The following is a 22,521-nucleotide window of genomic DNA, read 5'->3' on the forward strand; positions in this document are numbered from 1 at the left end:
AGTTCTGGCCCCTAGGTAGCCAAATTTAATATACTATCACCATATTTGCTGAATAATTTAACCACACAATTTGACAAATGTGATTGTGCTTATGGGGACAATGCAACTCAATCTTAAAACAGGACTGACCCAGAAATTCTGGGATGCATGGATGTCATAACTAGGAGGCTCATGAAATTCAAGACTCTGAAATAAAACCTTGATTTCAAGGCTCTGAAATAAAACTTCTTTTAATCTGATCCTTAGAAATATTCCAGTTCATGTAAAAACCACAACTGCTGTGGTGTCTCTAAAATTCAAAGCACACTCAAAATTTTATAAGGGTAGTATAAGTTTCACAAAGATTTTAAGTCTCCGTTCCTCTGCCTTTGATTCTATTGACAGGAATGAGGAAGAGTCTTTGAAGGGGGATGTCATGATCCTTAGTGAGGTAAAACATAAATAATAATCATAAAAGCTAACACGTATTGAAGGTTTTTGTGCACCATATACTGCCTTAATTTGTTTAGTAGGCCAAGAGCCTATGAGTAAGTTACTATTTTATTCCTACTTTATGGATGAGGAAACTGAGGCACAGAAAAATTAAGTAACTTGCCCAGAGTCACATAACAGTAAATGCTGTGATGGTGTAATTGAAACCTGGGCAGTGGGCGTCAGACTCATACTCCATAGCTCCTGGTGGGTTCTGTCTCTTCCTCCTCCCTACCCTCTCTCTCTCTCTATTGGTTTTATCATACAGGCTTTGTCCCATTTTTGGAAGAGGTGGATACCAGCCCCTCCTTGCAACCTACCCATTACGTTTAATGGCAAAAACCGCAATCACTTTTGCACCAACCAAATAGAAAGTAAAGCTTCCATTGTGTGCAAATGAAATGGTATAATTACTTGAAAGGAAGAGAGGTTCAAATTGAGAACTGGCACTGATATCTAATACTGTCAAAATGAAACAGGACTATAGAGCAATTACTTTAAAGCAAGAGCCATCGCTTGTGGAAGACAGCTCCCTGTCCAGCTGGCTTTAAAAGTATGACCCTACACAGCATTTCCTCATTCAGACACCTACTCAGTTTTTAAAGAGTACATCAGACAACTGAACTATCCATGAGTGCTTTACTGAAAATTCACTTTGATGGCTTAAGTGAGCACTTTGGCATTGTCCCATGCTAAAATTATTGAGGCCGCCCATCACTCCATAGACACAAGGGGCCTTGCTCGCCCAACTCGATTGAACCCAAAGCAGATCCTCTTGTCCTGGCTTCGGGGATCCCTGCCCCGCACCTCCTATAAAGAGACAAAGTGACCTTCTCTTGAGACTGGTGCCTGAAGAGTCGAGCTCCTCCATGACAAAAGAGGACCTCACTTGATTCTGCAACTCCAGCCAAGGAGAACGTCCTGAGGTTGACTGACACTTAATTCTTTTTTTTTTCTTTCTTTCTTGAGATGGAGTTTTGCTCTTGTCGCCCAGGCTGGAGTGCAATGACAGGATTTCAGCTCACTGCAACCTCGACCTCCAGGGTTCAAGTGATTCTCCTGCCTCAGCCTCCCAAGTAGCTGGGATTACAGGTGCTTGCCACCATGCCCTGCTAATTTTTGTATTTTTAGTAGAGACAGGGTTTCACCATGTTGGCCAGGCTAGTCTCAAACTCCTGACCTCAGGTGATCCACCCATCTCGGCCTCCTAAAGTGCTGGGATTACAGGCGTGAGCCACCACGCCCAGCCAACTGCCACTTAATTCTTAACAAGACTTGTTTGAGAACAGTAAGTGTGGAGAATGCCTGAAGGATACATTGTCCACCCATTTCCTGGACTAGAGGTTATACAGACATGCTGTTTTTAGCCCACAGGTGTGTTTTGTTTGACCCAGTACTCGGAATATCCTGAAAATTTCCTGTGAGAATCTACCATTCTAGCTTCTATTGAAAAGATCCAGCAACACCAGCCCTGCATTCCTACAAAGCAAAAATCAGCTGCAGTTGAATTTGTAAAATGCTCATTGTGATGAAGGCTACCCTTTGCCATGGTCCCAGCCCAACTCACCAGTTACCCAAGGTACTCAAGTTTGCCGCACCGGCCACATTGCTCTATACTCTATTCCCACCATAAGCCAGGCCAGCAGAGCTGTGCATGTGGACAGCAGCCTTTTGTACACATACCTCAGCCACCATCACCATCACCTCCTCTCCCCTGGACTGAGCTTGTGTTCTGCCATCTCTTCACATGAAGGGGGTTTCAACAAGGCCCACCTGTCCCCCTGAAAGCTGTGTTTATAATAAGAATGCTGATGAGGATGTATACATCTCACACCACCAGGGATGAATGTGCTTATCCCAAGCACATTGGCAGTAGTCTTAGGGAGCCTGTGAACATGTAACTGAGTGTTTCTCATACTGGCTGCTCCAGAACTTCAGAGCCAAATTCTTGTGCCGCCTCCAGCCAGTGCAGACAGATGGTCTCGTGGTTTTGTATATTAACCTCACTGGTGGCTCTAACTGACATTTTCTTCCTTTGTGTTTCTCTACCCCCAAGTCTTTGCTAAATTTTTTGTTTTTTTATTATAAAACATATATGATATAAAATTTATCATCTAACCATTTTAAGTGTATACAGTTCAGGGATATTAAGTACATTCACATTGTTGTGCAACCATTGCCGCCATCCATCTCCAGAATGCTTTCACATCTTGCAATACTGAAACATTACTCCCATTAAACACTAACTGCCCATTCCCTCCTCCCTTCAGTCCCTGGCAACTACTATTCTACTTCCCATCTCGGGGTTTGACAACTGTAAGTACCTCATATAAGTGAAATGATGCAATATTTGTCCTGTTGTGGCTGGCTTATTCCACTTAGCATTATGTCTTCAACATTCATTCATGTTGTAGCATGTATCCAAATTTCCTTCCTCTTTTTAAATTTAATTTTTTTTGAGACATCTGTCACTCAGGCTGGAGAGCAGTGGTACAGTCTTGGCTCACTGAAGCCTCGACCTGCTGGGCTCAAGCAATCTTCCCACCTCAGCCTCCCAAGTAGCTGGGACTACAGGTGACACCACTATGACCCCAGCTAATTTCTTTTTTAAAAATTGTTTGTAGAGATGGGGGTCTCACTATGTTGCCTAGGCTGGTCTCAAACTCCTGGGCTCAAGAGTGATCCTCCTGCCTCAGCCTCCCTAAGTGCTGGGTTTAAAGGCATGAGCCACCATGACCAATCCCCAAATTTTCTTCATTTTTAATGCTGAATAATATTCCATTGTACATATACACTAGATTTGTTGATCCATTCATCCATTGATAGACATTTGGGTTGCTTGCACCTTTTGGTTATTGTGAATAATGCTGCCATGAACGTAGGTATAAACACGGGTGAAAGCTGCTCAAGTCCCTGTTTTCAATTATTTGGGGTATATAGCCAGAAGCAGAGTTGCTGTATCCCTTGATAATTGTATGTTTAACTTCTTGAGGAAACTCCATACTATTTGCCGCAGCATCCACACCATTTTACATTCCCAACAGCAATGCACAAGAGTTCCAACTTCTCCCTGTCCTTGCCAACACTTGTTATTTTCTGTTTGCTTGTTGTTGTTTATAATAGCCATCCTAATGGATGTGAAGTGATTTGCCTATTTTTGAAAGTAATTTTTCACAAGTAGTATTTCCATAAGTCAACTAAGTCATTTCTGGAACAAGGTAGAGGTATAAATCAATCAATTCCCCCGGTCTAATTAGGCGAAATTATATGTAAAATATTCCTTGTTGTCATTATATCCTCACTGCCATTCCTCTATATGTATATATACACACATGCATACACACATGTATAGACATACACATACATAATATAAATAATATTTATAAACATTTTATACACACACACACACACAAAAGAATCCTTGGAACCAAACTGTCCAGAATTTGAGTTCTGCCTCTACCATTTACCAGTTATACTCCTTAGAAAAATTATGTGATTATCGGAGATTCAGTCACCTCATTCATAAAACCACCTTGCAGCATTATGGTAAGTTCTGAAGACAAAGTACATAAAGTAACGACCACAGTACCAACACACACGGGTCACTCACAGGTAGCAATTATTGTTAGTCCACGCCTGGCACACTCCTGAGTGTTTCCACATATCTTAGGCCATGTATTCTTTACATTAATAAAGATAGGTGAGAAATTGAGAGAGGTTAAGTAACTTGCCCTGGTGGCTGAGCAGTAATTTGAAACCAGGTCTGTCTGACTCCAAAATGTGAGCTCCTTCCCTACCCCAAACTGCCTTTCATCCACACGACACTTCTCCAAGCTTGGGAAGGATGGAAGGGAAGAATATGCATATATGCCAATGCCCACATATATTTGGAAAAGGTTGGAATGTGCCCTTAAGAGGTACATGCAAAGCCCTGCCTACTATTTCAGGGAGTGGTAGGAACAAGCTAAGCTTCATTCACAGGTAAACAGGATAGAGGAACTTGACAGAATGTCTCTCAGCCCAAGATTCTGGTGGTGAAAAGGAATCTCTTACACCCCATTCCTTACTCCAAATACTTTCAAGATCTTTGGGATATTTTTGACTCCCCACTGAGTCCCTTCCTACTAACTGCCAAAGCTGTCACTCACACTGCCGATGTACTTCTTATCTTCCCTGATAAGATCACTGCGCCACTCCCTGAAGGAAATAAAATAATTGTCCGCCAATGCCTCTCCCCAGAAGGGCCTCTCAGTCCAGGAAGTGTCAGTCCCTGGCTTCACCCACAGCTTCACTAGGGCTTAGATGGCTGGCATTCCTCACTGATAATTATTCGTGCTGGATAAAGCTGAATGTAAAAGCAAGCCCTGGGTAGGAGGTGGGGGACACAGGGAGATAAAATTCTCTATCCTATTCTACTTCATACCTTAAAATACAAAGGAAAAAACCACCAATATTCTTTTAAAGGCATCTACTTCTCTTTTCCTTAAGCATCTAGGTTTGTTTCAGGTGTTTTTAAACAAACACTGAGCTCTTTTGGTACCAAAAACGCAGGTGCATTGAGCATAGGTTTTAGTTTATTACCTGGAAATCAATAAAAGTGACCTCCCACAGGCTCGACCCATCATCCGTGTCGCTGGGCAGCAAGAGGGCCTGGTCCTGCTGCAGGCTGCCCACGCGTTGGCAGCGGTAGGAGTAACCAGAGGGAGCATATACGCCAGTTGGGTTAAAGACTGCTTGGATTGAATTGTTGGAAATGATCTCGACTCGGCGCAAACTAAACCAACTCTGGATGGACAACTTGTTGTAATTGGTAAGGATGAATCTGAAAATGGTTATAAAAACAGCATTACTCCTAAAGAACTTTTCCCACGTTTACTGACGCAAGGCATCGTCTATGAACAGTACAATGGCGCCCTCTTTTGTCAGGCGGCAGAACGGGCTTGGGGAGAGGCTTCACTTTTGCTGCAGAGCCTTCCCTGGATGGATGGAAAAAGAGCAAATGACAGGGCAGCCCCCAAAGTGGACAGTGCAAATTCCTACGAAAGAAAAAACACACAAAGTTTGGGTTTGTTTTGTTTTGTTTTTCCTTTTTTAGAATCAACACTTGACTATGTGTTTATTATTCAAAAAATTTGAGAAAAACTTAAATGGACATCAATGAAGAATTTGCTAAATTGTGGTTTAAAATAATAGTAATAGCTCTCTTAATAACTTCTGTGTTATATATGTGTATTGTGTTTAATCTTCACTTCAACACCATGTAATAGATAATGTCCTTATTCTAACTTCACAGCCGAGGAATCTAAGACACAAAGGGCTTGAATAAACTCACTTGGAGAGTAAGTGTCAGAGCTGGGCTTCAAATCCAATCTTAACTCTTTTGGAATGGACTGTTTTCCAGCCATGAAAAGAGTCATAATTTACTTGTCATTATCATTTTATTTCCATTTTTAAAAAAAAGTGACTGCATTAAAAAAAATGTCTGGAAGGATAGAGATTAAAACATTAGTAGTGATTACAAATGGTGTTTAGATTATTGATGATTTTCATTTTCTTCTTTCTGTAGCTCAATATTTTCCGATTTTTCTGTTTTCATTAGTTTTTCTTGTCTCTATTTGGCTTCTTTGCAAGCAGACTCTAAGACACGGGTGTGAATATAAGAAATATTCAGGGGAGTTTAGTCATTCAAAATACGTAAAATGGAGAGAAAAGAAATGACAGAGGAAGGGAAGGCAGCTAAAAGAGGTACATTATTAAGCAAGTTTCCAATGTGGACAAGCAGGGCCTCATGGCCGTGATGGAACCTGGGAGCCAGAGTACAGCACATGCTGCTGAGTTATCTCACCTGACGGGGAGGGAGCTGAGGTGTGTGTATGTGTCCTCCAGTCATTGGTTGAAGGCTGCTGGGCCAGGGACTGGGGGCAGTGGGCCAGAGAAAGCTTTTAGGCAAAGAGAGGCGGGGAGTTGAAAGTTCAGCAGGTAGGCTACAGTGCTCTCAAATGGAAAGGACCATGTAGATATTCACGGGGTACTGACAGTTTCTGCTACATACCTTTATCATCAGAATAAATAATAATAACAATAATAATAATAAAGCTATTTTTCATTTTGGAAAAAAGTGGAATTACAGATCAAAAATAGTCTCCATTTCTAGATCAAACAGACATGTGTGTTTGGTCACCTTGTGGGATTCTATTTACTTGTAAAGTTGCTCTGAAAGATGATGACATATATTTTCTAAATTATGATCAGTGAAACACTAGTCTCCCATGATATGTAGACAAGTGTTCTGAGGAAGAAGGTTCTCCAAAATTAAACACAGGAAACACTGAGTTAGTCAAAGTTACAAAGTGCAATAGTCTTCCTTAAGATTATTTTTTCTCAGAAACTTTAACATACAAATTTACACTGTGAATTGCCAAGAGGAAGACATGGTTTAGAGTCGTTCCCAGACACATTTGACCACAGAATCCCCTTTTCATAAAATCTTATAAATATTTTTACAGAGCAGAAGTGTCCCATAGAGCAAAGCTTAAGAAAGACTGCCCTAGCACAATCCTGCTGGTTTTCCAAATAATGTTAAAGACACAACTACTTATCTCCACTAACAAGTTTGTCTTATAGGAAGGGAAGCACTGTATTTTTATAAGAAAAAAAAAAAAAAGCCTTCAAATTGCTCCCCCTACCTCAGGAGCAGTTCCTAACTGCTTGGCTAAAGTCTCTGTTGATAGATGCATCCTTTCATACCTAAACACCAAAAAACTGTAGGCCTCTGTTGATTGTCTGCTGGGGAATACACGTAACGAGGCTTTTTCATTGTAGTTAAATGGTAAGTGTGATTCATTATAAGAAGCTATAGAAAATAATTTCAAATCAGAGCCCCAGCCCTTAGAGCTTTTTCTTTTGTCTTCTTTTCTCAGAGGAAAAGGATATTACATTCTCAGGACTGGGAGTTTTCTAAGTCCCTAATGCAGGCGGCATGGGGGTGGGGGAGAGGGAAGAACTATGGGTATTTTGGTAGAAACTTTTAGAAAGAAAGCATTAGTATAGGATCCCATCATATCACAGCACCAACTTTTCCGTTTAATTAGGTTGATGTGGCATGCAATGTGTCACAGTGCTTGGGCATATAGCAAGCCCTTGCTTCGCACATGTGGAATGAATAAATTCTATAGAGCTAATCTGAAGTGCTGAAACTGCGATACTCCAAAGTGGTGTCCTACCTACCTTATAGCAAGACTTCTGGGGTTTCCAGCATCACCAAGCTTCAAAGACAACCTAAGAAAAGGAAACAATGCAGTCTATGAAAATAGGAATGACCCTAACTTCATATGTACTCAAAAGTTACCTCAAGGTGGATCACATAACACCTAACACACAAAATGTACAGAACTTTTTTTTAATCTTGAGGTAGGCAATGGTTTCCTGAAAAAAGTACAAAGGCATGAACCATAAAAGAAACAACTGATAAATTGCATTTTACTAAAATCCAGAACTTTTACTCTTCAAAAAACACTGTTTAAGAAAACAAGAAAGGCAAGCCACGCAACAGGAGAAAATACTCACAACACGTATACATAAAGAACTCTATCCAGAATACAATAAATAACACTAACAACTCAACAAAAGACAGCCCAATGTAAAAATCGTAAAAATTGTCAGAAGACTCGAGCATCTTTTAAAGAAAGATATACAAATGGTCAATAAGTACATGAAAAGATGCTTAGGACCATTAGACATTCGGAAAATGTAAAATAAAACCACAATAAAGATAACACAGTACAGGAATCAGAATGGCTAAAACACTTTTTAAACTGACTCTTAAGCTTTTAATACCTACATTTATTCCTGTTTTCCTAAGAGTAAACATAAGATTTCCCAGAGCAAAGACAGATGAATTGACTTACTCATGGGAACAACCATATTGGTTCCCCCTTCTAATCCAATTCTCCCCCACCCAGGCAGCAGGAGAAGAGCCAGATGTCATCCTACACATATTGAGATTTGTAATACAGATGAGCAACACCAAAATTATGAATCTGGGAGCTTATATAGGAGAGAGACCGTGGTTTCCTTCTCACCTCCCAAGAGAGGGAGAGAAACATTTGCTCCTCTAGTGTCAATAAATTCTCCTTAGGAAGAGAAGAGGGATGATTAGTCTTTGGATGAAAGACTTTAATTAGCCTTTGGATGGAAGCAAATCGCTCACCATAAGGGGACAAATGGCTGCAGGTCTCATACCCATGGTATGTAAATAAATATCTCCAAGGGGAGGATAAGATAAGCCTCTCTGAGTTTCTAACCCCTGGAACGTCTCTATGGCCTTGAGTTTCATTACCCCTTGATACATGAACACATTCCTTTCAAGAGGTAAATCTCTCACTAACTCTAACACTTATCTTTTAACCCAGTTCCCAGTAAAAATTTGTTCAGAAATTCCTAAACATGCAGAAATATAAAAATGCTTTCTCTAGTCTCACTCTGACCATACGAAGTGTTAGTGAGAATGTGAAGCAACTGGAACTCTCATACAATGCTTGAGAAAAGGAAAAATGATGCGGCCACTTTAAAAAACAGTTTGGCTGTTTTCTAAAAAGGTAAACATACACATACCATATGATCCAGGCATTCTACTCCTAGTTGGAATGACAGTTAAGAGAAATGAAGATACCTGCTGCCACAAAGACTTGTACATGAATGTTCATAGTGACTGTACTTGGAAAGTTATGCAAAAAGTGAGGGAAAAAACAAATTTCTATCAACAGGTGAATAGATAAATAAGTTGTGGTACATCTATAATATGGACTACTACTCAGCAATGAAAAGGGAAATACCATTAACAGATGCAGTAACATGGAAGATTATCAAAATCATTAAGCTAAGTGACAGTGGCTACACTAAAAAAGAGCACACACATGTGATTATATAAAATTCTAGAACATGGAAACTAATTGATAATGATAGCAGATCAGTGGTTATCTGGAGATGTGACAGTGGTTGGAAAGACGCATTACAAAGAAACACACAGTAACTTTGGGGCATGATGAAAATATTTGTTGCCTTTTTTTTTTTTTTTTTTTTTTTTTTTTGAGACAGGGTCTTGTTCTGTCACACAGGCTCAGGGGCAGTGGCATAATCTCCACTCACTGCAACTTCCACCTCCCGGGCTCAAGCAATCCTCCCACCTCAGCCGCCTGTGTAGCTGGGACTACAGGCATGCACCACCACACCTGGCTAATTTTTGTATTTTTAGTAAAGACAGGGTTTCATCATGTTGGCCAGGCTGGTCCCTAACTCCTGACCTCTGGTGATCTGCCCATCTTGGCCTCCCAAAGTACTGGGATTACAGGTGTGAGCCACCGTGCTCAGCCATGAGGATCTTTAAGTATCAGGCACTGTGACATCAATTGGGAACACAAAGGAGAAATACAACCTGGAACAAGAGCTGCTCAAAAAGGAGCTCTTTTCACTCTTTCAAGTGTTCTACTCTCACACATGTAAAATGGATTCTGAATTCTTGAGGCTATAATTGCCTAAATTCCAAATACACACAGATGCTGGGATTATGCTGTATTTGCAGGGCTTTCACTATTTAAAAAGACTTCCGTAGCAAATCCGTCTGCCAACAATTTGCCTCTCTCTAAACATTTTGTTTCCAAGAGCTAAAACGTGGTCACCTTTTTTTAATCTGTGCTTTTGACCTTACATGGTTATGTCTTTGTTTCGGTTTGTTATTTCAGCAACTCCCATTCTCCTTCTTAAGATCTTAAGATTTCCTTGCCAGCACCACAAGGGCATCTGGCTCATCCATGCAATTCACAGGAATCAGCCACTAGGTCTCAGCAGCTGGTTCTTGACACCTCCCTTCCTGGAAGCCTCCTGTTGCTCCTCTTTGGGCAGGCTGTCCAGGATGCCTGCACACTCTGTGTGCAGGACTCCAGCAGGTGGACACTGCACACTCAGGGCTCACACCTGAATAGAATTCTAAGCAGTGACCAAAAAGACAGTCAGGTTCTGCCCAATCTTTCATTTGTGTCCTGTGAGACCTGAAGCTTACTGAAGAAATTAGACACTATTTCACTCTAGTTATCATTGGGATGTCAGGAAGGAAAATAATGCTAGTACTATTAATACTTTGAACAGCACTTGACAAGATCTCAAAGTGCTTATGCATATATTTCCTCATGTGTTTTTCACAACCTTGTCAGATAGGGCCAAGAGGAAGAAGATAAATGGTCATTTTTAAAGATGTTTTCAACCCCAGCTCTATGAACATACATGCTCCATGACTTTAGCAAGTTTTCTAACCTCTGTGATAACTGCCTGTGACTCTGAGAGTTACTGTGAGGAATAACAGACATGTGCCTATGAAGACCTCACACCGTGCCTGGCCCACAGTAAATGCTCAAGGCCTCATAGCTATAATGAATAGATGCCATCATCTCCATTTGACAGATGATGATCCTACAGGTCCTGCCTGTAAAATCACAAAGCTCACTGGTAGAACTGGGCCTAGAAGCCAAGTTTTCATTCTTTCCGTCTCTAGGTTCCCAGTAACCACAAGATCTCTAAAACCCAGCAAAAAAAAAAAAAAAAAAAAAAAAAAAACCTGTAGGTGCCCGGGCATGGCAGCTCAAGCCTGTAATCCCAGCACTTTCAGAGAACGAGGTGGGCAGATCACCTGAGGTCAGGAGTTCGAGACCAGCCTGGCCAACATGATGAAACCCCATCTCTACTAAAAATACAAAAATCTAGTCAGGCGTGGTGGCACGTGCCTGTAATCCCAGCTACTCAGGAGGCTGAGGGAGGAGAATCGCTTGAACCTGGGAGGCAGAGGTTGCAGTGAGCTGAGATCATGCCACTGCACTCCAGCTTGGGCAACAAGAGTGAAACTCTGTCAAAAATAAAATAAAATAAAATAAAATAAATAAATAAACAAACAAACAACTGTAGGACCCTGATTTTCTCCCACAGATGCCCTAGGGTCAGGATAAATGGAATCAAGGAGAGCCAGTCAGCCATAGACAGGCAAGATTATCCCCAAGCAGGCAGCCTTTCTCCTTGCAACTGACCACAAATAAAGAGCCCTGTGGGGAATTAATTAGCACCCCAGGAAAAGGTTCTGAGCTCTCAGCCTCCCGTAGTCTCTTTGATAGCCTTGGATACTTGAGCTATAACAGGATAAACAAATCTGAGAGGACTCTAAATGCTTCCACGTACATTTCCCTAAATCCCTATTAAAAGATTGTCATTCTGAACAGCAAGATACTAAGATTTGTAATATGACTTTTAATTGTATATTAATAGAGTCCATTTTTACCCATCGTCAAGAATTTTTAAGTGAGAAGTAAAGTTCAGGAATAAAAGGATCTTTCCAGCTAAAGTACATAAAGTAGAAAAAGAATACACACAAACAAACACACACACACACACACACACACTGTTATGCTTTATATAAAGCATCCTACCCATCTAAGCCAAACCAGAACAAATGCAGAGAATCTTCCAAAAGGATCTATTTTACCAACAAATGTTGAAAGAAGGTTTATAGAAAGCAAGCAGGACATGCCAGATTTCCTCTCCCTGGACCAAAATAAATAAAAGCAAAAATTTTTGCTTGGATGACTGAAAAGCAGAGAAAGGCATTGGAAATTGATTTGCCCTTCAAACATGTTATTTGTTTAATCTGCTTATCTCAAATCAAAACTAATTATTCCAATCATTTTGAAATGTCCTTAAGAATTATCTGGAATTTAGCCATTAAAAAGTACCCTTGCGCATTTGCAAACAGGCAATATTCCACTATTTCCGCACACTGACACCCCCCCGCCCCCCACCTCCGCAGAGTCAAGCATTTGTCCTGGCTAGTGTGTCACCCACTAGAATGTGTATGACCCTGCTGGGATATGTGATCTCTTCCCTGACAGAATAAAAGTAGTTTGACACCTACCATTTGGAGTTGAGACCAAGCCTGGAATCCTTTGCTGTTTTCAAAACGAGTTTGAGAACCCTTGCTTTCCAAAGTCTCATTTTCTACAAGTTATTCCGACAATTAGCAAAAAGGTTCAGAAGAAAACTGCCGGGAAAATATAACAATTTTTTTTTTTGAGATGGAGTCTCACTCACTCTGTCACCCAAGCTGGAGAGCAATGGCGCGATCTCAGCTCACCACAACCTCCACCTCCCAGGTTCAAGCAATTCTCCTGCCTCAGCCTCCTGAGTAGCTGGGATTACAGGCACCTGCCACCACGCCCGGCTAATTTTTGTATTTTAGTAGAGACGAGGTTTCACCATGTTGGCCAGGCTTGTCTCCAACTCCCGACCTCAGGTGATCCACTCCCTTGGCCTCCCGAAGTGCTGGGATTACAGGCGTGAGCCACCATGCCCAGCCAACAATTTTTGAAGTTAACTTCTGACTTGTTCCTTTATTTTAGACAGTAAATACTTCCTCAAAGATGTGTGTCAGGGTCCTATACAAAGGAGCCTACTTTTTTTTTCTGAAATGACAAAAAAAGTTGAATGCAGAGTTAACAGAACGCAATAGCCCTAGGGGCTTCCTCAAACTGAGAGAACAACTTACCTAGCACTTTCTTCACTGCAATTTGAGTTGTCAGGGTCCACAGTTACCTTCTGACCAAATGCTCATCTGTAAGGTCCAGCCAGGTTTGATTCTTAAATTTAATCATTATTCTTTTGGCCCAGAAGAGAATGCAAGGAATTCCATTGATGGAGACATTAACTGGGCCATGATGGCTGAATGCATTCCAAGGTTCTTTTTCTAAATGCCCTTCTTTGCTCAGATTGTAGTTGAGAGCCTAATTAACCAAATAAAAAGAACATAAGAGATGAATTTGTGTCTATGTTACAAAAGGCTTCCTAGAAATGAAAGAGCTAATTCACATCCTGTAATGATAAATACATGCCATTACACATTTATTAAAACCCACAAAATGTACAATACAAAGAAAGAAATTTGCACCAATTACTCTAGTGTAAATACAGATAAAAGAAAAATTAGTTAATAGAGAGCAGCAACTTAAGCTTATCAGTAACTAAAGATTATTATTATTATAGCAACAAAAGTGAAGCTGAATATTGTAATGAAAATATAAGAGAGCAAGTAAAATTAAGTATTTTAGGTTTTTCCCAACTATAAGATTCCATAATAAACAGAAAACCAAATACCACATGTTCTCACTTATAAGTGGGAACTAAGCATTGAGTACACATGGACATAAATAGGCAAACCATCAAAACTGTGGATGACTGGAGGATGGAGGGAGTGGAGTGGGTTAAAAAACCACCTATGGGATACTATACTCACTATCAGGGTGATGGGATTCATACCGCAAACCCCAGCATTATGCACTATTCTCACGTAACAAATCTGCACATGGACCCTCTGTATCCAAAATAAAAGTTGACTTTTAAAAAGAAGAGATTCCACAATATGTTTCCCCACCCAAATTTGAAGCAAAAATATGTTACTTATTAATACAATTATTATTTATATTTTCACAGAGCACAGACATGATTGAAATGTGTTTTTAAGTTTTTTAGAGCTAGATTACAATCTGGTTTCCTGACATAACCATACCTGTGTGATTGGTATTGTTGTGAAATTCTGGAATGGTTTCATATCTCCATTATTCTGATCTGTCAAATAAATGATGATGTGGTTACCAAATGCTAAATGTCATTTATTAATGTAATTGGGGGCAATGCTAAGCACTGTCACATATATCAAGCTTGAGCCCCTTTTGGCTCATAATTTATGATGCACTAGTATAAAAGATTTCACATGAGTGACTCCTGGTACAGACACCACTGGTCAGGGAATTCTATCACAGAAAAAGCCCTTCTCCACCCCACAAGGAATCATGTGGGCAACTGGAGTCTTACCATTCCTCATAACCACTTCTTTATTTGAAGATGTTGGAGAACTGAAATTAGAAAAAAACAAAAAAATTAAAAGATGCTGAATAAATATCCATAATTTAGATGTTACACGAAATTTTAAGAAGCATATTTCACTTTATTACATCTCAGAATAGAGGAGCAGAAACAGCCTGCCAAAACTGTTCATTTCTTAATAGTGAATTTCCCATTTAAAAAGTAATATGTCTCTCCCCTGCTGTCTCTGCATTTAACAGAGAGAGAAAGTAACATATGTTCTTCAAAAAAAAAATGAAAAATAAAGAAAAATTTTAGAAAGAAAAATTATTTTATTTATTTTTATTTTATTTTATTTTATTTTATTTTATTTTATTTTATTTTATTTGAGATGGAGTCTCACTCTGTCACCCAAGCTGGAGTCCAGTGGTGTGATCTCGGCTCCCTGCAACCTCTGCCTCCTGGGTTCAAGTGATTCTCCCACCTCAACCTCCTGAGTAGCCGGGATTACAGGCATGCACCACCACACTCTATTAATTCTTTTATTTTTTGTAAAGATGGGGTTTCACCATGTTGGCCAGGCTGCTCTTGAAGTCCTGACCTCAGGTGATCCACCCACCTCAGCCTCCCCAAGTGCTGCAATTACAGGTGTGAGCCATCATGCCCAGCCAGAAAAATTATTTTAAATCAAACCTGATTCTTATTCATTGAATAATATTATGGGGGGGCCTACTATGTGCCAAGCAATGTGCTACACGCTAAGGTTTAACCAATAACAAATATAAAATAACAAAGTAATAAAGCATATAAAACATTTTACAGTGAAATTTTATACTACATTGCATTGTTAACCTATCAAAGCCAAAACATCCAGCCTTTCAAAAAAAAGACTGACTCAATTACCAAAAAGTTATATTGGAAACTTATGAGCATATAAATTATTATATATATCCTTGTGTTTGTGTGTGTATATATCCTCTCTATATGCATACAAACACAAACACACACATATAGCACATATGTATATAATTTACTTTTTACAGTTTAAAAATGGATTTTTGTGGGCATACTGTTTTAGAGTTTGCAATTTTTTATTAAAACTATATCACAAATATTTTCCATGTAATTATATACTTTTGACACATTTTAATGTATGTGGTATTATATCATTAAAATGTATCATAATATATTTAACCAAATTTCTACTCTTAAGTATTTGTTTTCAATTTTATTAGCATTATAACAATACTGCATTGAACATTACTGTGGATTGTTTGTTCACACCCATGAGAAGTTCCTTAAGATAAATTCCTTGAAGTGAAATTTCTAAGTTAGAAGATATACACATTTTTTATTACAGGATATTTCAAACATACACAAATATAAACAGAAAAATATAATAAGCCCCCATGTACCTGGACCCATCATTCAGCTTTAGTAATTATCAGGTTATAACCAATCTTGTTTCACCTACAAGCGCACCCTCTTCCCCCGTGTGATATTAGTTTGAATAAAATATCAAAAATTATATCATTTCAGTATATATCTCTAAAAGATAAGAACTTTTAAAAATAACAGCACAATTACATCTAGAAAATACTGATAATTATTTAACATAAAATTAGTGTTTAAATCTCCAGTTTTGTCATAAATGTCCTAAGGATTTAACAGTTTGTTTATTGCATATTTTAGGTTTTCCATAAGTTTTACCTACAGTATATGAGAATGCAAATCAAACTCTATACTTAACAATTCCTGTGATATAAGGTCTCTATATGTCACTATCATATAAACTCAACTTATAATTAGAGAAAGATATATATTACATGATATGTATACAAAACATAATTGTAGCTGAAGAGTTACTAAATCTGTATCATAGTAAAGTGCTTTAGAATTAATTATATGGAACCAATTACAAATTAAATGCACCATTCTCTCTGTAATATGATCCCTATTATCTAATGAGAATTTCTGAAGATGACAAATTGGTGACCATGATGTCTACTAGTTGCTATTAATAAATTTATGCATGCATGCAATTCATTAATTTTCATCAACTTTATTGAGGTATATAATTTATGTACAGTAAATTGCATTCATGCAAATTATACAATTATATGAGTTTTGGCACAGGCACATACCCATGACACCACTGCCATAATAACAATACAGAATACTTACAACACCCAAAAGAGTTTCCGCTTGCATTTCTGCAGCTAAGAGTTGTTCCCTCCACCCTCAACCCCAGGCAACTACAGACTTGCTTCTGTCACTTTAGATTAGTTAGCATTTTCTTTTTTCTTTTTTGAGATGGAGTTTTGCTCTTGCTGCCCAGGCTGGAGTGCAATGGCGTGATCTCGGCTCACCACAACCTCCACCTCCTGGGTTCAAGCGATTCTCCTGCCTCAGCCTCCCAAGTAGCCGGGATTAAAGGCATGCACCACCACGCCCGGCTAATTTTGTGTTTTTTAGTAGAGACAGGGTTTCTCCATGTTGATCAGGCTGGTCTCAAACTCTCGACCTCAGGTGATCCGCCCGCTTCGGCCTCCCCAAATGCTGGGATTACAGGTGTGAGCCACCACACCCAGCCTAGTTAGCATTTTCTACAATTGCGTATAAATGGAATCATACATATTCCTTAGCATTTGGCTTCTTTCTGTCTCATCATAATGACTTTGAAATTCATGCATGTTGTTGCATATGTCAGTAGTTCATTCTGCTTTAGTGTTAAGAAATATTTCATTGTATGGATATGCCATACTTTATCTGTCTGTGCACACATTCATGAATATTTGGGGTGATTCTGGTTTGGAGCTACTATAAATAAAGATTTAAGAACATTAATGTATAGGAGTTTGTGTGAATATGTTTTTGTTTCTCTTGAATAAATAAACAGGAATAGAATGACCAAGTCACATAATAGAAGTAACTTTTTTAGAAAAGCTGTCAATCAATTTTGGCTTCCCTGTTGTTCAACATTCTTGCTAACATTTGGTATCATCAATCTATTTAATTTTAACCATTCCAATGGGTGTGGTTGCTAGCTAAGTTTAATTTAATTTTATTTTTTTATTATTATTATAAAGTTTTAGGGTACATGTGCACAATGTGCAGATTACATATGTATACATGTGCCATGCTGGTGTGCTGCACCCATTAACCTGTCATTTAGCATTAGGTATATCTCCTAATGCTATCCCTCCCCACTCCCCCCACCCCACCACAGTCCCCAGAGTGTGATGTTCCCCTTCCTGTGTCCATGTGTTCTCATTGTTCAATTCCCACCTATGAGTGAGAATATGCGGTGTTTGGTTTTTTGTTCTTGCGATAGTTTACTGAGAATGATGATTTCCAATTTCATCCATGTCCCTACAAAGGACATGAACTCATCATTTTTTATGGCTGCATAGTATTCCATGGTGTATACGTGCCACATTTTCTCTAAGTTTAATTTTAATATCCATTTCTCTGGTGATTAATGATGCTGAGCATCTTTTCTTATGCCTATAGAGCATTCATATAGTTTCTTTTGTGAAGTGTGCTTAAATCTTTAGCTCATTTTAAAAATTAAATTCATTGACCTCCATAAGTGCTCTTTATATGTTCTGGATGCAAGTCCTGTGTCAGAGATACACACCGGAAATATTTTATTGCATTCTGTCTTCCTTTTTCATTTTCTTAATGGTGTTTTTTCAAAGATCAATAGTTCTAATTTTCATAAATTCCAATGTATTCTTTTTCTCTGTTATGGCCTATGTTTTTGTGTCTAAAAGAAATATTTGCTCAACAAGCTCACCAAGATTTTCCCTTGTGTTTCTCCTAGTTTTTAAATTTTAACTTTTACACTTAGGTCTGTGATCCATTTTGAGTTCATTTTTGTAAGCTAAGGTACTTGTATCATTTTGGAGCTAAGGATAAAGAAAATGTCCTATTAAGCTTGCAGAAGTAAAAAACAAGAATCATATAAGGATTCAGCCAATGCACCTCTCTCACCCCTTCACAGAAGCTAATGGAGGACATGCTCCCACAACGTAAGGGCAAAAGCCAACAAAGAGAAAGCACAGGCTCTCATAAACAGCAGATCTCACTAGAAGAGTGGTGAAGCAAAACCTAAGACTACCCATTGTACATCAGACATAGAATCAATCCAGATTGGAGCAAGAGGACAATAAAAGGAAGACCTACAGAGAGATCTCTAAGTGAAAGGGGAATTTGAGAGACCACTACATATTAAAGGAAAGAATATGTGAAAAGAATTAAGACTATGCATGTTTTGAAATTGCAACTACAAAAAGGCCATTTTTAACTCAAGGGAAAAAGAAACGTTGCCCCCCCCCAAAAAAAAAAAGAAAGAAAGAAACAAAATTACACTCTACTAACTAGCTTGTCTGTGAACAATATACATAGTCATATTGATGCAAGCACTGATGAACTGAAAGTAGTAATGTAACTATATTGGAGGGATGGGGGGTGGAGGAAAGAAAGATGAGGACATTGAAGACAGGAACTTTGTCAATAATAAAGGAACTTGTTATAAAATCTAACATGTATAAATGGAGAAATCACCTATGCATATTATTTTGATATTATGGCAGTATGGTGAATTGTATGATTGTTACCCAGTCTTTGTTTCCTTCTCTGGGAGAGGATTTTGCATCCCCCTAGGGCATATGACTTGCAGTTCCTCCCTGTGGGTGGAAAATACTTCCTGCCCCATCATCAGGCTTAGCTATTATATGAACAGCAGACGAGGAAATACTGGATAGAAGGGGGCAGTTCCTGGCAAAGGCCCCACCCTTAAGCCTGGAAACCCACGGCCCTAAATGGGAACAGGCATTCCTGTTTCTGAACCCCAATGTTGCCTTTTGGCCCACCAGGGCCCCCTATCCAGTACCCATATAAACCCCAAACCCCAGGCTCCACAAGCAGATGAGCAGATGAACAGGTGAACAGAAGAGCAGCAGAACAGCATGACAGAGAAGGAGAGATGAGAAGCAGCATCTGAACATCTAGAGGAGTTTGGCTGGGGACAGTCAGAGAGGAGATCAGCTGCTGAACAGCCAAACTCCAGGGGAAGATCATCCCCCAATCCATCACCCTTCCAGCTCCCCATCCAGCCTGCTGAAAGCCACCTCCACCACTCAGTATAACCCCCACATTCACCATCCTTCCAGCCCTGTGTGACCTGATTCTTCCTGGATGCCAAACAAAAACCCGGGGTCCAAGAGGGCACTACGCTGGTTAACACTTAAGCTGTCTGAAGATGGCAGAGCTAAAAGAGCACTGTAGCACACCCACTGGGGCTTTGAGAGTCACAGGAACCCAACCCTAGATGCTACCATGAGGCCAGAACCCAAAATCACTTGTCCTGGTTCCTGCACCTGCCCATCTGCATGCTCCCCTTCTTGTAAAAGGTTTGAGCACATGTGGCAGTGGCCAAACAGATGCACCACACCCCTGTTGCATGTCCTGCAAGGGGGGGTCACGGAACTCTCCAGTTTCAGCTATACATCTTAATTAGACCAATGGAATACGGGCAGAAGCAACAGTGTGGCAGTTCTGCAGAAGTTGCGAGTGTCTGCATGTGCCTGCCATCTCTTGCCCCACTCCCTCGGTCATAAGAATGGCATGCCCAAATAGGGGCTGCTCTTTCAGTCTGGGACTTGGAATGAGAAGTGGAAACAGAGCTAAAGCAGGGTCACAGCAGCCCACCTGTAGCTGTCAGAAGTAACAGGAGCAAGAAAGAAATGTTTGAGGCTGCAATGTAGGGGTTGTTTTGTTTCTAGAAAAAAGGTGACTAATACAAGCAGTGGCCAACAGAAGAAACAACTAAAAATTTGAAAATGTTTGCCTATAGAAGTAACTAGAAGACAATTTTTCCTTTAATGTGTGTCTTGTCACCTTTTGATTTTTTGAAACCATGTACATGTATTACTTTGATAAATTTTTCTACTTTAATTTTTTAAAAAGATGTCTTCCTTTAGAAATTTATAAATTAGCATTACGGTTTATATTAAGTCTCTTGTGAGTATAAGTTTAATTTCCTGAGCAACAAAAGTGAGGTTCCCATCCAAGTAATAATGAAATTATAATAGAGATATGCTTTAGCCAAATCATCTAACCTACCTAAACTCCAGACTTTGTAGTACAGGTTAAAATGTAACTGAATACAATATATGAAAGAGACACAAATACCCAGACATTACCCAGGCCGACTTCGGCCTGCCAGCTGTGCTTGCCTTATTTCACCTCTTCCCTTCTCTCTCTGCTTCCGCTACTCTAGCATTATTCAGTTCCTTGAACACTTCATGGTCCATTTTTCCCTTAGCACCTGCTGTTCCCTCCACCTGGAATGTTCTCCATCCTCCTAGTTATTTTCTACATCTCCTCCAGATGATGGCGTAAGTGTCACTTCCTCAGGAACACAATCCCTAACTTGTGCAAGTTCCAATCCCCCTGTTGTATGTGCTCATTGCTTCCTATACTTTTCTTTCACAACACATTTCAAAGTTTATTTGGAATAATATATATCATTTGATTAACAAGGGCTTCCCTATTAGACTTAGTCCATGAGGCCAGGGACTATCCCTGTTGTGCTCACCATTGTAGACCCAGCATCTAGCATGAGGCCTTGCTACTTAAAAGCACCAATTATTTTTAAAATGTGTTGCATGCACAAATGAACTAAGAAATTGATGAAAATACTCTGAAATCAAAGTGGAAAATGGGAGGTCACACAGGATTTCTTTTTGGATCAAGAATAAACCCAACTTGAGGAAGAAATGTGCAAAGTGAGAACAATGACCCCTACTCACTCTACGTTTAGAAACCATGTATCGAGCTTAAAATACAATCCTCCTTCCTACAGACAGAATATTGAATAGCCCCAGGGAGTTGAAAGATATTTTAAATTTCAGATTCATTATTTGAAAGAACACACAAAACAACAGCTGTTGTTTCCTTCATAATGAATTAATGAGCCATAATATTAGATTCAAATGATCACTGACTTATGTGATTTCTAAGATCTAAAGCTTCTGAAGCTAAAATTAAGCCCATTAACTTTGTCTTAAAAACAGAACTAGGATTTTTCTAATTCTTGGTGTACATTTTACTAGTGTAATACACAAATCAGGCATTTCTGTGTAACCCAGGTGGGGAAACAGAACTAGGCTTTAACCACTAAAGAATATAAGTCACTATTCAAAAGTGAACCTGCAGGAAAGCACCAATTGACTCAGAAACAATGGAAGAAAAAAATTGTTAATGTCTATATGTATAGATTTTATCAGTTGTGGACTAAGGAGTCTTTAACCCGAGTTTTGCCATATTCTCCTGCTTGCTGCTGTCTGCTATGTTCACACTAAATTCCCTGAAGCATTTGTTGAGATGGCAAACAATGAGTCAGTGGGGGACATGACATACCTTAATTGCTATTCAGATTTTGAATATTCTTTTTTATAGAAAAACCTCTAAGTGTTCCTTATATGATGTATAAAGAAGCCAAAGGGACAACAGAAATAGAAACAGGAATTTAATTGCCATCTCTTAACAGTTAAAACAATTTAACACCTTTTCTTTGAAGGACAGGATATATATTTCTGAGGTTTTCAATTTTTTTCTTACTCTTTTCTCACATAATAATGGCAGGGGATACTGTGGAATTAACATTCACTTGTAAGTATAAAAGAAATCTGAAAACTGATTTGAGGAGTCATTTTCTCACAGATAAATACTTTGATACATACTACAAAAGTTTCTTGGATATTTTGAACAAGTAACCCTTGCCTCTTACAAAAAAGCTTATATTTTTACCTCAAGCATAAACTCTGGTCAATAATTTTTGTAGCTACCTGTATGATCTAGCCTATCCATTTTGAATCACAAGTAAATGTAGGTATGAAACAACATAAAGAAATTACAGAGCCACCTAATTTCATACTTGCATTTAAGTTCACAAATACATTGCTTTAAAAGATGTGCAGTTACTCACCTTACATTCTTCCTGGCAAATATATGGTCCAAGGTTAGTGAAAGTCCTATACCTTAAAAAATCAGTGAAAAACTAAACAAGATTTTTTTTCCCATCAAGAAAAGAATCAGTTTCTTCAAAGCAAGCACATCTGTTAATTCATAAATGCAAACAGCAGAGGC

At 39.1% G+C, this 22,521-nt stretch overlaps 1 protein-coding gene across 5 annotated transcripts in view; it reads right to left on the bottom strand.

Moving 5' to 3' along the window:
- The window catches only part of LOC100995668 (V-type proton ATPase subunit S1-like protein), a 41,352-nt gene that overhangs the window by 2,175 nt on the left and 16,656 nt on the right, over window positions 1-22,521 (bottom strand). For 2 of the 5 annotated variants that reach the window (XM_055112239.2, XM_055112238.2), the window contains exons 3-8: window positions 14,374-14,414; window positions 14,069-14,127; window positions 13,052-13,286; window positions 12,422-12,968; window positions 7,699-7,749; window positions 5,053-5,293 (exon numbers count right to left, since the gene is read on the bottom strand). In XM_055112239.2, coding sequence (XP_054968214.1) covers window positions 5,053-5,293; window positions 7,699-7,749; window positions 12,422-12,501 — 372 coding nt within the window. In that variant the 5' untranslated portion in view covers window positions 12,502-12,968; window positions 13,052-13,286; window positions 14,069-14,127; window positions 14,374-14,414. Of the gene's footprint in view, window positions 1-5,052; window positions 5,294-7,698; window positions 7,750-12,421; window positions 12,969-13,051; window positions 13,287-14,068; window positions 14,128-14,373; window positions 20,588-22,360; window positions 22,413-22,521 lie in introns of those variants that run through there. The other 3 variants (XM_055112240.2, XM_055112241.2, XM_063604414.1) reach the window with 3 other exon arrangements.

This window comes from Pan paniscus, chromosome 4 (genome assembly GCF_029289425.2).
Source record: "Pan paniscus chromosome 4, NHGRI_mPanPan1-v2.0_pri, whole genome shotgun sequence".
Lineage (NCBI taxonomy): Eukaryota > Metazoa > Chordata > Mammalia > Primates > Hominidae > Pan > Pan paniscus.